At 40.9% G+C, this 15735-nt stretch overlaps 1 protein-coding gene across 5 annotated transcripts in view; it reads left to right on the top strand.

The window, feature by feature from the left end:
• The window catches only part of DCAF6 (DDB1 and CUL4 associated factor 6), a 135615-nt gene that overhangs the window by 57871 nt on the left and 62009 nt on the right, over positions 1-15735 (top strand). For all 5 annotated transcript variants that reach the window (XM_077761785.1, XM_077761784.1, XM_077761782.1 and 2 more), the window contains exons 8-10: positions 877-970; positions 2503-2622; positions 4859-5119. In XM_077761785.1, the coding sequence (XP_077617911.1) occupies positions 877-970; positions 2503-2622; positions 4859-5119 (475 nt within the window). The remainder of the gene's footprint in view (positions 1-876; positions 971-2502; positions 2623-4858; positions 5120-15735) is intronic.

The following is a 15735-nucleotide window of genomic DNA, read 5'->3' as shown; positions in this document are numbered from 1 at the left end:
ACTGAGAGAGGAGTGGCAGACAGAAGTGGAATAAATATAACCTTTTTCAAGAAGCTTGACAGTAAAGCTTCAAAAAATATGGGGAAAGAGTATAGTTGAATAAAAATATAAAATTACGATGTTTTGTTTATTAAAAATGGGAAAACCTTTTAGCATATCATAAGGAGGAAATGAGAGGAAATGGATGTAGGTGTGGGAAGGAGTAATTGTGGAAGCAAAGTGCTTGAGGAGTTTGAATATAAAAGCACAGATGGAGAGATTAAACTTTAGCAAAATAAATGATACATCTTCTGAGAAAGGTTAGAAGGAATTAGGAAGTTGCAGATCATAGATAAATTTGTAGAATGCAGCTGAGGAAATTGATGTCATTTCTACAGGACTGACTTTATTTTCTCTGAAGTAGGAGGAAGAGTTATTAGCCAAGAATGAGGGAAACAAGGTAGAGTAGAGACCCTGAGGTGAGTAATGAAGGGTTGCAGTAGATACTGGGGGTAACCAGAGACTAAACGGTCAATAGTAATCAAATAGTGACAATTTCTGTTGTCAGATATGTGGGTATTTGACCTAGACAACATGTATCATCGCAGTAGAAAACTTAGGCTCAGTGTGGCTAAGTAACTTCCCTGTTGTCAGCTGGGTGGGATTAGAAGTCACATACATATGATTTCAAAGTTGTGTTCAGATTCTTTAGGGCAAAGATGTGAAGTGGAAGCTGTACTCTCCATAGATACCACCCTTATAAGAGCTGTATTACGTGTTTTGACATAGCGTCTCATTTGCCTACTCAGAAAAGAAAGCAAGGACATGGAAAGAATCTGTTAGACTTAAAGTGTGCTTTTAAGAGTTGAGCAAATGAGTTTTCTCTTCATCTTTTAGTTACGACAGCCTCCTGTGAAGCGTTTAAGACTTCGTGGTGATTGGTCAGATACTGGACCCCGAGCAAGGCCTGAGAGTGAACGAGAACGAGATGGTAACTATACTTTGGTTAGCTTTTTCTAATATGGTATTTTAAAAATTAATCTTTTAACTTGTTTTCCATGTTGTTGTTTTGCTAGTATAGTGATGCTGCAGTGAATGTCCTTGTACATATATCTTAACACACACATGCAAGCGTATCTGAGGGTAAATTCCTAAAAGTGGAATGAATGAGCGACTGGGTCACTGGATAAATGCATTGGTGCTTTGATAGCTATCAAGTTACCCTCCAAAATTAATGCACTCCTTTACATTCCTACCAGAAGATGAGTGTCCATTGTCATAGAAAACATTAGGTATTATCAAACTTCTTAATTTTTGCCTTTCTGTTAGGTGTAAAGAGAAACAAAAACTCTCAGTTTCCAACCCAAGAGTTTTATAATAGCAGATAAAAATCTTTTTTTCCCTTTTATCAAGTGCCTTTGACAAGCATAAGAATTTACCTTGGGAGCTTTAAAATGGCACAGTTTTAAAATAGAATTAATCTGTGAGTATTTTAGTAATTGGTCTGTAGCCAAAGTCTTATTCTGATGACTTCTGAATTCTTTTAAGATCAAAAGCATATTTATTCCCCAATATGTTATCCTTTGCATCATCTTATAATAGTACTTATTATAAAACCATATAAAGGCAATAAAATATAAAATAAATTCTATTTTCACAGAAAATTCAAGAGCAAATGATGTGCATTTTAAATTACATGATTGTAACATAGGATTATCAGTTTTAATTTGATAATTATCATATTTAATTTGATAATTTCCTTAAGGGAAAACTCATATATTTGAAGGAGGAAAGAGGGAGAGGGAAGAGACAAATATAGCACTTTTTGGTTTTCACTAATTTTGAATATATGGAATATGCTTATGGTATGATGAAAATAAATTCAGCTTAAGGAAATATAAGTGAGAGGGCGAGCCTTTCTTTTATTTTATTTTATTATTTTTTAATATTTTTATTTCTAGGAGAGAGAGAGAGAGAGAGAGAGACATCGTGAGCAGGGGAGTGTCAGAGAGAGAGGGAGACACAGACTCTGAAATAGGCTCCAGGCTCTGAGCTGGCAGTCAGCACAGAGCCCGACGTGGGGCTCGAAACCACGAACCGCGAGATCATGACCCAAGCAAAAGTCGGATGCCCAACCGACTAAGCCACCCAGGCGCCCCTCGAGCCTTTCTTTTAATCAGTCAGTTTACAATCCATGAGCACTCTCTGGCTGCGCACTCTCCAAACTAAAGATGGAGCTTGGGGTCAGGATGGGAGATGTGATGGTACCTAAGAGTAGACAAAGACGTGGGAAACATAAATCCTATTCTTGAGGAGCTCAGAGTGCAGATGGAGAGTGCCTTCTGTAAACACTACAGAGTGTGATGGTAGCTCTAATAGATGTTTATACGTCCATTCAATTTAGGCAGTTTGATTCTTTTTTAACATTGCTTTCATTTTAAAGGCCTTCAAAATCTAGATTTTGCATTAATGAAAGACCCTGCCTTGCTCCTGAGCTCACTGACTAGCCCTATTCTGTGACAGGTGAGCAGAGTCCCAACGTGTCGTTGATGCAGAGAATGTCTGACATGTTGTCCAGGTGGTTTGAAGAAGCGAGTGAAGCTGCACAGAGCAGTCGAGGACGGGGGAGGTCTAGACCTACAGGTAATCTTTCTTCCTGATTCAAGTCAGCCGAAAGCTGGCAAACGCTGTTTTATTGATAATTTTTTACAAATTATTTTTAATGTTATTTTTGAGAGACACAGAGAGAGCCAGAGCATGAGTTGGGGAGGGGCAGAGAGAGAGGGAGACAAGAATCCGAAGCAGGCTCCAGGCTCTGAGCTCGGCACAGAGCCTGATGTTGGGCTCGAACCCACAAACTCTGAGGTCGTGACCTTAGCTAAAGTTGGACTCTTAACCGGCTGAGTCACCCAGATACCCCGATATTTGGATTTTTTTTTTAATGTTTATTTTTAAGGGGGGTGTGCAGAGAGAGAAAGTCGCAAGCAGGTTCCACACTGTCAGTGCAGTGCCTGACGTGGGGCTCAAACTCACAAACAGTAGGATCATAACCTGAGTCAAAATCAAGAGCCAGACACTTAACTAACTGAGCCACCCAGGCGCCCCTTGATGTCTGTATTATTTATATCATCATTTGATACCATTTTCTGTCTGTAATAACCACAAGGTTCCTAGCTGTGTTGTGTGAAGCAGTAGAGGACCAAGGGTGTGGAGTATGACCTGTCCCTTCACAGTGTAGACCTAGCTCTTATTTTTTGCTTTTCTCAAAAAAAAGTAAGAAAGCGTGATATTCCCCTTTGAAGTCCTTTTTGTATGCATTCTAAAAATGGAAATATATAAAACTCTGTAGATAAAGAAGGTTTATATAATGGAAATAGTTCTCCTCTTGATTCCTTTGGCATTGGTAGTTAATTGCTGTTTCTGGTGTTAGCTGACCTGTTTTCATATTTTGGTTCACTGCTTTCTAGCATGGGGTCATTGGCAAGTTACTTCTCTCTGTCAAAAATGAGGAGTATAAAAGTTAACTCCTCTAATTTTATAAAACACCAAAATAAAAAATTATATTGAATTTTATCTACAAATGGTTCTTGTTAACTTCTGCGTATCAGTTAACTTTTTTTTTAAAAAATTGATTTCTGAGAGATAGAATGAGAGAGAGCGTGAGCAGGGGAGGGTTAGAAAGAGAAGGAGACACAGAATCTGAAGCAGGCTCCAGGCTCTGAGCTGTCAGCACAGAGCCCGATCCGGGGCTCGAACCCATGAACCGTGAGATCATGACCTGAGCCAAAGTCAGACGCTTAACTGACTGAGCTACCCAGGCGCCCCTCAATTAACTTTTTAAAAATTCCTTAAGCTGTGGATTTGCTTAAGAGTTACTGTATTTGTGCTTAAATAAAAGAAGAAATATTTAAATCATGGTGATTAAAAGAAAAGTCTTCATATTATGTGATAGTTGCATCTTGCAAGATATGAACTTGATTAGTCCATTCTATCTTTTAATAACATCTAGACTTGGGGAAAATTGTTATGTTTATTGATTATTCCTAATTATTGCTTTGCAGATAGCACAAACCCTGGCATAGCACATAGTCGACACTCGAGTTGTTTTAAATCATGACTGCATCATGTTAGTTTAATGGTTTAAACATTACTGCTAATGATGTAGGAATCAGGAACTTAACCTCATTTTGACCTATTTGTAACTTTACTTTTCCCAATAAATTTTCTTAAATACTTACCAAATACGTTATGTTGTAGAATGGAAACATACTAATAAAATCCATTCTTCTATTTACTGTCATTAAATTAGAATCATCTTCAAATTAAAGAGACTAGATGTTATTTATAGGTATTTCACAAGTTATTATTTAGCTTTGTATAAATGAAGGTACTATATTGAGCTTGAAACATGGATTATTTTAACAAAAATGTTCTGTAGATAGATGTTTACCCCTCTTGATCAGCCTGTCCGGTCAAATGGGTCAGACGACCACCGGTGCTTTTGATATCCTGAAATTATATATTTCTGTGTGTATGTACATGCACATATATTTCTTTTATTTTTAATTTTTAAAATGTTTGTTTATTTTTGAGAGAGAGCATGAGTGTACCGGGTGTGCACGCACGAGCGGGGAAGGGACAGAGAGAGAGGGAGACACAAAATCCAAAGCAGGCTCCAGGTTCTGAGCTGTCAGCACAGAGCCCCAGGTAGGGCCTGAACCCACAAATGGTGAGATCATGACCTGAGGTGAAGTCCGATGCTCAGTCGACTGAGCCCCCCAGGCTCCCAGTACACATGTATTTCTTGGACGTATCTCTTTAGAGTAGTTCTTGGAAGGCAGTTAGTATTTGAATTTGAATTAACATGTGTTCTTTGAAGGTGGAACGAGCCAGTCAGATGCTTCTCCTCTTCCTGCCGCCCCATTACATTCTGATTTGGAAGTGGGTGAGACTGCAATGGAGGTAGATCCTTCAGCTGAACAAGTTCTTCAGCCTTCAACATCCTCTGCAGCGTCAGCTCAGGCTCATTCGACATCATCTTCTGCAGAAAGCCCTCGTTCTACTTCTTTGCTGTCTTCTTCAGATAACGAACAAAGGCAGCCTGTTGAAGCATCTGGACGCCATACACACCATCAGTCTGGTGAGGATGCTACTCATTAAATAGGCTGTGGTTCATCTGATGATGTCTGATAATGAAAACTTCCTTATGGGCTGATTTGAAAGATACTAAATCACATGAACTTATACATGCCAGAATAAATGATTAAAATGACATGTAATATGTAACATAAACACAAACTTCAGGTGTGCCTAACTTGAATGAATTTAACAATTATCAGGAATCCTTAGTTTACCTAAGACAATTCTTTAAAAAATACAGGTACCAGCAGATAGTGTTTTGACATAGTTCAATGCAGTTGACTTTAAGATTACTTTTAGAAACCATTATAGACCAAAATGTCTTTCGAGACTTATTTGGTTGTAAGTCTGTTTTAATGTGATCCTGAAAATATAGCCCTAATTATTATTAGTCCCATTGTATTTCTGTTCTTTATTACTTTTCTTTAAATCCAGAAATACTTTTAATACATTCTGTATAGTGCATTTGATAACATTTCTTGTCAACAACATACACAGTTCACCAAAAGAATTATCTCTCCTATATTTATATGAAGGAGAATTGTTTTAACAAGTCCTTATCTTCTTGGAACTTGGTATTAGTGAAAAACCTCAATTCCTAAATTCTGTTAAAATACTATTTTCCTCACAATATTAGAACTCATGTTTGACCCTTCCCTACCAACTATGGAATGTTACTAGTATTTATAATAGTAATTTTTATCAGATATAATTTACTTGGTATTTTAACTATATACATGTAATTATAATAACCATTAAGATTTTATTCATATTTTTCTTTGGATTCTTCTAAAGCATTTTACCTGACGTATAACAAGTATTAGCAACTAGTGCTACAACCGGCAGGCCTAAGCTAAAACCAATAAACACTTTCTAACGGCTTAACTGCCGAGCTGTCACTTTATTCTTGCTTCTCTGAAGTCTGATACCAGATCACCAAATAATGGAGTGTTTTATATTAGGCATTCTTTTATCAGTGTATCGTATTTTTGGTCACTCATTTTCATCTTCTATGGGAATAGAAGCCAGAGTCAATTATGTAACTGTTAACACTTGTGTACAATTTGTAATAAGAGGCTAAAGCTGAGCTATAAAATCAGGTTTTCCACTCTCTAATTGACAGCGTCTCAAATTATGGGAAAATAAAATATTTTGCAGTGTTTGCAAAGTAGGGACAGAATCAGTCCAAAGTTTGTCAGAGCAAGTAAAGATTAAAAAAAAAAGTAATAGCATTCTTGGAAATATTCTTAAAGATTTTGATCAATTATAAGTTATCAGGAAAACTGAGCTAGAACATTCCCCGGCTTCTGTTCATGTTCCACTGAATTCTAACTACTGGTTTTTAAACGCACTTCTGAGTTAAGTACTTAGTTTGGAGTTTCGTTTTTCTTTTTTTGTTACATATGTTTAACAGTTAATATTGCATTTCAGATTGCTAAATCCCTTTCAATATTTAATGTTAAGTGTTAAGTAGTAATTTTAATCATTGAAATAGAAAAATACATTTATGATCATGTGATGATTGTTTTGATCATTAATTGGCACCTTTGCCTGTTTTTGTTTTTTTTTAAAGAAGGGGGAAAAAAGGAGTAAGGAAATAGTTTAAATTGGTAAAATATTAAAAGAATTTTGGTTGACTGCTTTGTGGAAAATCGGATATTTCCATATTACAAAGATAGTATCACTATTGAAGAAAATGATTTGATGTTAGATGTAACATCTAAGGATTATGCTTGGGATTGTTTTGACGGCAAGCATTTCATTATCCCTTACTTTAACAATAAGGGCTTAATGACTTTTTTCTGTTTTACTTCGTTTTCTTCCCCCAGTCTCTTCTGCACTTCTAGGTTCAGATAGGTATACGGATACTAGGAATAGGGAGGAGTGTCATCATAGGGCCATGATTTCTGTTACAAACATACCTTCTTTTATTGTGCTTTAGTTTGTTGTGCTTTGCATATATTGTGTTTTTTACCCACTGAAGATTTGTGGCAACCCTGCGTGGAGCTAGTCTGTTGGCACTATTTTCCCAGCAGTGTTTACTTACTTCATGTCTGTGTCACATTTTGGTAATTCTTACAGTATTTCAGACCTGTTCATGATTATGATATTTGTTATGGTGATCTGTGGTCAGTGATCTTTGATGTCACTAATTGATTTGGGGCACCTTAGACACCACCCACATGAGACAGGGAGCTTGCTCGGTAAATGTGTCTGTGTTCTGACTGGTCTGCCAAACAACTGTCCCCTCTCTCTCTCTTTCTCCTTGGGCCTCCCTGTTCCCTGAGACACAACAGTATTGAGATCAGGCCAGTTAATAACTCTAAAATGGCTTCTGAGTGTTCAAGGACACGCTCTCATTTCAAATAAAAAACTAGAAATGGTTAAGCTTAGTGAGGAAGGCATGTCAAAAGCCTAGACAGGCAGAAAGCCTGGCCTCTTGTGCCAAACATCCAAGTTGTGAATGCAAAGCAGACGTTCTTGAAGGAGGTTAACAGCGCTACTCCAGCGAACACACAGATGACAACGAAAGTACATTAACAGCCTTATCGTTGATACAGAAAGTTTTAGTGGTCTGCATAGGTGACGGAACAGCCACAACATTCCCTTACGCCAAAGCCTCACTCTCTGCAATTGTACGAAGGCCAGAGACATGAGGAAGCTGCAGAAGAAAAGTTGTGAAGCGAGGATTTCCTATTGTGAAAATCCCAGGGCCCTTAAGATTTATTCTGAATCTACTGTGCATGTGCTCTAGAAAAGGAACAACAAAGCCTGGATGACAGCATAGCTGTTTGCAACATGGTTTGCTGAATATGAAGCCCACTGTTGAGACCTGCTGCTCAGAGAGAAAGATACTTTTCAAAATATTCCTGCTCCTGTGTCTAGTTTCCCTAGAGCTCTGATGGAGATGTACAGCAAGGTTAATATGTTTATGCCTGCTAACACAACATCCTTTCTGCAGCCCTTGGATCAAGGAGCCGTTTCGACTTTCAAGTCTGAAAGTCCATAGCTGCCATAGGTAGTGATTCCTCTGATGGATCTGGGCAAAGGAAATTGAAAACCTTCTGGAAAGGAATCCCTATTCAAGATGCCATTAAGAATATGATTCATGGGGCACCTGGGTGGCTCAGTCTCTTAAGCATCTGACTTCTACTTCATGATCTTGCAGTTCGTGAGTTCAAGCCCCATATCGGGCTCACCGCTGTCAGTGCAGAGCCCGCTACAGATCCCCTATCCCCTCTCTTTCTGCCCCTCACCCACTTGCACTTTCTCTCTCTCTCAAAAATAAATAAACATTAAAAATAATTTAAAAGTTACTAAAAAGAATATCATGATTCATGGGAAGAAGTCAGAATATCAATATGAACAGGAGTTTGGCAGAAGTTGATTCCACCCCTCGTGGACGACGTGGAGGCTGGAGACTTCAGTGGCAGAAGTGACCACGGGGCTGGAGGCATCAGTGGCGGAGGTGACTGCGGATCTGGTGGCAATGGCAAGAGAACTAGAATGAGAAGTGGAGCCCGAAGATGGCGCCGAGTTGCTGCAGCCTCAGGATTGAACTTGACGGGGTAAGGAGTTGCTTCTCATGGATGAGCAGAGAAGGTGGTTTCCTGGGATGGAATCTACTCCCTGTGCAGATGTTGTGAAGATTGTTGAAATGACGACAGAGCATTGAGAATATTACGCAAACTTAGTTGATAAAGCAGTGGCAGGGTTTGAGAGGATAGACTTCACTTTGAAAGTTCTGCTGTGGGCAAAATGCTGTAAAATAGCTGCTACGAAAAACTCATTAGTGAAAGGATTCTGCTATCCCGGGTCAGTCAGCAGCCGTCAGCATCAAGGTGAGACTCTCCTCAAGCAAAAAGATTACGACTCACTGCAAGTTCAAATGATGGTTATTATTTTTTTTAGCAATAAGTTAATTCTTAGTTAAGGTACATATATTGTTTTTTAGACATCATGCAACTGTGCACTTAATAGACTACAGAATAGTGTAAACATGGCTTTTATATGCACCAGGAAACCACAGAATTCAGTAGACTTGCCTTACTGGATAGTTGCTTTATTGTGGTGCCTTGGAAGCACAAGTGCGGTGTCTTCAAGGGGTGCCTCTCCTGCCTTGCCTAGAGATGGAGTGGAAAGCATGCCTCCTCCTTTGCTGGGGGTACCACTTCGTGTGAATGTTTCCTTTATTTCCCTTGTATTTCCTCTGTCACTTTTGCTGGGGGGAAGGAAAGGAATGGAGGGAATGTGAAAACTTCCCTGGCAAAATGCCATCTGTGAGCCTAATTGTTTACCTTCTCTTAGTCTGCAGCTGAGACACTGAGTCATAGTGAAGAAAGTCACAAGCACACATGTCAGTGGGTGCTCGGTGCTGCCAGAGCAGCCTTCCAGCACTGCTGCTCAGCAACTAGCCGGAGTGTTAATTCACACCTTCTTGTCTCCCTGGATTTTAGCACTCCCCTTCTGCCCTCATCCTGTCCCCAAGCCGATGCCCTCTCATTCACGTTGGGGTTGGGGGAGCACTTTTTCCTGCTTTTGAATCTCCTGACATTCTAGCGTCTGTGATAGAAGCAGACACATTTGAGAAGAAGTGTGTCTGTTCCTTTCAAAGGTCGATGGTGCAGTTCCCATCCCTTTCCAAGTTCTCAGGGACTTTGCTCTTCTCCAGCATCATTATTACTGCCTTTTCTGTTGTATGGGTCCTTTTCCACCTCAAACATGAGCTGTTATTATCTCCTGTCTTAAAAAAATCTTCCCTTAATTATCCCACGTTCTCCTCCAGACTTGTGTCTTGGCTTCTTTTATAATTAGAGTCTTCAAAAGAGTTACTCACATATCCCGTCTCCATTTTCTTACCATCTTCCATCTGTTCATCAAGCAACTCCCGTCTGCCCTTCAACTCCATTTGCACTGAAACTTTTTTTTTTTTTTTTTTNTCATGGTTTGCCTCTCTCCCTCTCCCCCACTCTTTACCCCCTTCTTCTCCCCCATGGTCCTCTGTTAAGTTCCTCCTAATCCTCCTATACGTGCAAACACATGGTATCTGTCCTTCTCTGCCTGACTTATTTCGCTCAGCATAACACCCTCAGGGTCCATCCATGTTGCTACACATGGACAGATGCACTGAAACTTTTTGTCAGTCACCAGTGACTTAATGTTTTGCCAAATTTGCCAAATTGTATCCCTCTCTGTTGGTGTCTTACAGGCTTTTAAATCTATTTGCATTTAACATAGTCTGTCACTCCTTTCTTGAAACACTTTCCTTCCTAGACATCTGTGATACCACTTTGCTTATTTATTCTTATTATCAACTCTAGCTGGCTTTCAGTAATCATTGTTGATATTTCTTATTCTTTATACTTCTGAATATTTTATTAGAACTTCTTTTTTTTAATTTTTTTAATGTTTTATTTATTTCTGAGAGAGAGCATGAGCAGGGGAGGGTCAGGGAGAGAGGGAGACACAGAATCCGAAACAGTCTCCAGGCACTGAGCTGGCTGTCAGCACAGAGCCCGACACAGGGCTCGAACCCACGAACCATGAGATCATGACCTGAGCTGAAGTCGGACGCTTAACCAACTGAGCCTCCCAGGTGCCCCAGTAGAACTTCTTAGTCCGTGCTCTTTGCTCTATTTTGTATCCCTGGGGATTGCATAGCTTCTAAAAAAAATTTTTTTAACTTTTTGAGAGACAAAGCTTTGAGGAGGGGCAGAGGGAGAGGGAAAGAGAGAGCAAGAGAGAGAGAGAGAGAGAATGAATCTTAAGCAGGTTCCACATCCAGTGAGGAACCCTACATGGGGCTCAATCCTATAACCCTAGTATCATGACTTGAGCCAAAATTAAGGGTTGGTCGCTCAGCTGACTGAGCCACCCAGGTGCCCCTCACGTGGCTTTTGATAGCTTCTCTGAGTTGAAGATTTCCAAATGTTTGTCAACAATCTGATCTTCTGCTTTGAGTTAGAAACTCCTGTGTCCAGCTGCTTATTTGACCCTTCTTTTTAGTTGTCTTTGGATATCTTAAGCTTAACATTTCCAAACTAAAACTTAATTTAACCTCCTCTCCTTCCTGCCTGCTCTCTTCCATGTTAGCCATGTTATATTTTAGTAAATTTAAATCCACCTGCCCCATTTGCTTATTTTAACAGTCTCTGTGTTCTTGATTCCTTGCTTTCCTTCATGTCCCACGCTCAGTCCATCAGCAAGTCCTGTTCTGTGTCTAAAATAAATTTTACTTCTTACATCTTACCATCATTTCTTGTCTGCTAAGTGATCTCCCTGCATCTCTCACTCCCTTATCATTTATTCTTAATGCAGCAGCCAGGGTCAGTATTTTACAGTGTTAAATCAGATTATATAACTTTGCTGTTTAAAACCCCTCAAAGACTTCTAATTGCACTTAGGAGTGTAACTATAAAAAAAAAATCGAAACTTCTTACCGTGGATCTGGAGGAACCTACATGGTCTGGGTTTTGCCCCCCTCTCTAACCTCACTTCATACCGCTTTCTTAGTTCCCAGTGATCATTATCTTCCACCTGCATTGGTTTCCTTTATTTCCTTCAATGTGCCAAGTTCTCTTCTCCCTCTTTGTTTCTAATTCTGAGCCTTTGTACTTACTGTTCTCTTACCGAGAAGCTCCACCTTGGTTTATTGTAGCCAACTTCTTTTTCCTTCTTTCTCAGTTCAAGTGTTACTTAAAGGAGGTCTCTCATTCCTACCCTAGCTAGATTCATCTTTCTGTACTAAAATATTACTCTTTTATATATAGCCTTGTTTACTTTGTGATAAGCACTCACTAAAATTTAAAAAAATTTAACACTTATTTATTTTTGAGAGACAGAGCGTGAGTGGAGGAGGGGCAGAGAGAGAGGGAGAGGGAGACAAAGATCTGAGGCAGCTCCAGGCTACAAGCTGTCACACAGAGCCCAACGTGGGGCTTGAACCACAAACCATGAGATCATAACCTGAGCTGAAGTCAGACACTTAACTGACTGAGCCACCCACATTCCCCGTCACTTATTAAAACTTGTAATTATTTTGGGGCACCTAGCTGGCTCAGTCGGTGGAGCATGCAACTCTTGATCCTTGGGGTTGTGACTTCAAGCCCCATGTTGGTCATAAAGATTACTTTAGAAAAAAGAATAAGAAGAAAATTTGTTATTATTTTGTTCATTTTAGGTTGATTTATGACTTGTTTCTTCTTTTTAGAGTAGTTTTATTTTTGAGCGAGAGAGAGAGAGAGAGAGAGAGCGCGCATGAGCAGGGGAGAGGCAAAGAGAGAGGAAGAGACAGAATCCCAAGCAGGTTTCACAGTCCATCTCACAAACTGTTGAGATCATGACCTAAGCCTAAATCAGGAGTCAGATGCCTAACAGACTGAGCCACACAGGTGCCCCCAAGTTTTATTTTAATCTAGATAAAAGAATATGATTAGAGAAGGCAGATTCTTTGGATTGAATGGGGTTGTCAGTACGTACAAAATTCGCCTTGGAGGTCTCACTTTGAGAAGTGAGTCACTTCAGGGATCCATGTGCTTCCAGTTAAATAGGACGCTCCGACAATGAGACTTTGGTTTCCTTAAGGTAGGATATGAAATGGCTTAGGTGTGAATTCCTGCCCATTTACAAATAACTGTCCAGATTTACACATTTATTTAGGTCTATTCAAAATCTTTATAGTTAAATTGAGCTCTGTAGAAAAACTGCTGGGGACAGCAGTTGCTCTGTTGTACATCATCCTGCAAAGCCCAAATATCCAGATTACAGCTTTCTTAAAGGGGACCAGAGTCTACTCAGTCTAGGTGGAGACAATATATAGATTAGAAGCAAGTGGAAATATTTGGGGAGACCAAAGACGAGACCAGAGGAACTTGGAAGTCAGTAAAGGAGTGACAGTTCTAGGAGGAGATGCACCAGGGTCGCCTGGACAAGAACTAAGGTGTGAGTGCAGGACAGACCCACCGCGGGCGGGTGCGGTTCCCGCCAATCAGGTAGAGAAGTAGTGCGGTGTCCTGGGCAGGCCCTGTGTGCAGGGGAGGCAGNGGCTAGAGCCGAGGGCCCTCTGTCGGGAGGGCATGGCTCTGTGTTAGTGGGAGCCAGGCCCGGAGCCCCGCAGCCCCGAGCAGGGCAGGGCAGGCAGTTTCCCGTAAGCAGTTCCTGACACATTTGTGAGGAATTTTTTGTTTTGTTTTTAAAATTCAGCCCAAAAGTATTCATGATACTCACTTTCCATTTTGGTTCATGTTAACAAAAACTAGTTCTCAGCACATTTATTCATGTTATAAATTACATGTTTATACATTTTTTTGAAGGATATAATGTGTATGTACTGTACCTGCCTTTAATGTTTCAAACTGCCAGCAAGACTGTTGTTTAGTCTGGTTGTTTAGTCTGCTTAGTCTGGTTGGAATTTTTAATTTAATATTTGCCATTCCTAGTTAGCTATGTGGCGACTTCTGTCCATAGCTTCGTTTTTTGTTTTAACCCTGGGGGTTGGGGGAAGAAGCCACAATACCGGCCTTAAAAGTAAACAAGTGAGGGACGCCTGGGTGGCTTAGTCGGTTAAGCGTCCGACTTTCGCTTAGGTCATGATCTCGTGGTTCGTGGGTTCGAGCCCCGCGTCAGGCTCTGTGCTGACTGCCAGCTCAGAGCCTGGAGCCTGTTTCGGAGTCTGTGACTCCTTCTCTCTCTGACCCTCTCCTGCTCACGCTGTCTCTCTCTCTCTCTCTCCTAGAAATAAATAAAAAACATTAAAAAAATTAAAAAAAAAAGTAAACAAGTGAGCTCTTCTTTAAAAAGCACTGGAAGCATTGAATTAATAGTTCAGGACATTATCCTAGCGAAATCTTGATTTTCCGAGTTACAGACCATCACTGCTTGCACTTAGGCGTGCTCTTGACATGCCACGGCACGGGGTGCATCCAGATGGGGGCTCTCCTGGCCCCATAAAGCACTTGGCAGCTCAAGAGAGAGGGTTTGAAGCGACAGTGAAGTCGGGTGAATTTTTTGTGATTTTTCTGTCTTAGCAGAATGTAACATACATGTAGCCTCTTCGTGTAATTTTTTTTGAATTGTAAAATAACAAACTTATGGGTGCACATTCTTTATTTTATATGCTTAAAGCATTGCTGTTGTGCTGTCAATATAGAAGGTACACGTTTATACCTAAAAAGAAGGCACACAGTTCAGTAGTCAGTGAGGTCTGTCCTTCTGGCTTCTGGAAAATTTCCTAGGAAGAACCTAGAAGTGAGAGACTGTTGATACTTGAACTGTTTACTAAATCTTAACTGCCACTTGGCTGACTGAATAAATTGGTTGACTGAATAAAATTGGTTAAAAGTAGAGAACATGGTAACAAGATGTTACTATCTCTGGCACGATTGATTCATGAAACAGTAAATTTGCACCTGTACAATCTATGTAAACGGGGCTAGAAGTGGTTTGGTAGTTTATGTACTTTGCTACCAGTGTCCGCAAGGGACGCAGAGTCGTTTGTGCCCCACCATCACTTCAGCTGCTGCCGAATCCCTGCCTTGCCTTTGGTTGTAGTGAAGCTGCATGGACCCTATTTAAAACCGCTTCCTCCTCTTACCCGCTGCTGCTCGGCTCTTTCGGTCTGCTCAGGGGCAGCAATCCTGCGTTTGCCCACTTCTTTCACGCGACATCTTTCTTCCTTCCCTCGATAAACATTGCTCATCAGCATATGGACACAGGCATTATTTCCCAGACTAAAACAGACTTCCTTGGACTCTATTCCCCCACCAACAATCATCCAGTTTCTCTGCTCCCTGTTAGCAGCAAGTCTTCTGGAAAGAGTATATATGCCTTGTGTCTCTACTGCATTACCTCGTCTTTCTCTGGAACCTGTTCCAGTCAGCTTTTGGCCCCTGCGATTTCTGCTGAAATAGCTCATCAAGATCATTAGTGACCTGGGGGTGATGGGCATGGGGGAGGGCACTTGTGGGGATGAGCACTGGGTGTTACATGGAAACCAACTTGACAATAAACTATTCAAAAGAAAAAAGATCATAAATGACCTCCAAGGTGCAGAAGCCCGGGGTTGATTCTCAGTATCTTTTTCATCGCATTAGCAGCATCTTACACAGCTACTCCGTCCAACCCCCTCACTGGCTTCTCCTTCCTGCTCACGGGTTCTTCTTTCTGTTGAACACTAGAATGCCCCGGGGTTCAGCTCCTAGACTGTTTATTGTCACCTGCACTTGCAGTGGCTTCAAGTCACATCACCAGTGGCATCCAGGTTAGCAGCGACTTATCGACTGTTGGAGCGGGTCCCTCCTCGGCTCTGCACTGCGATGGACCCCTGGTAGTTCTCTTGCCTCCGTTGTCCCATCACGGTGAATGACGACAACTCTTTTTCTTGTTACTTAGGCCAAAAACACTGGGTCGTTCTGCATCTAAACTGTCCGTACACTCTTCTGCCGCTACCTCGGGCGCGTCCCACGTCCTCCTCCGAGCATTCGCACTTGCTCTTCCCTCCGCCTGGAACGTTTCCTCCAGACACCCAGGTCTCTGTTCAGAAATCTTCTCGTGAGAGTGGCCTTCCTTAATGATGATACAGAAAACAGCCCCTCCTCCACCATCCCCTCCCCGCCCCCC

The sequence above is a fragment of the Crocuta crocuta genome, unplaced genomic scaffold, assembly GCF_008692635.1.
Source record: "Crocuta crocuta isolate KB4526 unplaced genomic scaffold, BGI_CrCroc_1.0 scaffold243, whole genome shotgun sequence".
In the NCBI taxonomy this organism is placed as follows: domain Eukaryota; kingdom Metazoa; phylum Chordata; class Mammalia; order Carnivora; family Hyaenidae; genus Crocuta; species Crocuta crocuta.
The sequence above is the reverse complement of the archived record's forward strand: the minus strand, read 5'-3'. Positions and strand labels throughout refer to the sequence as shown.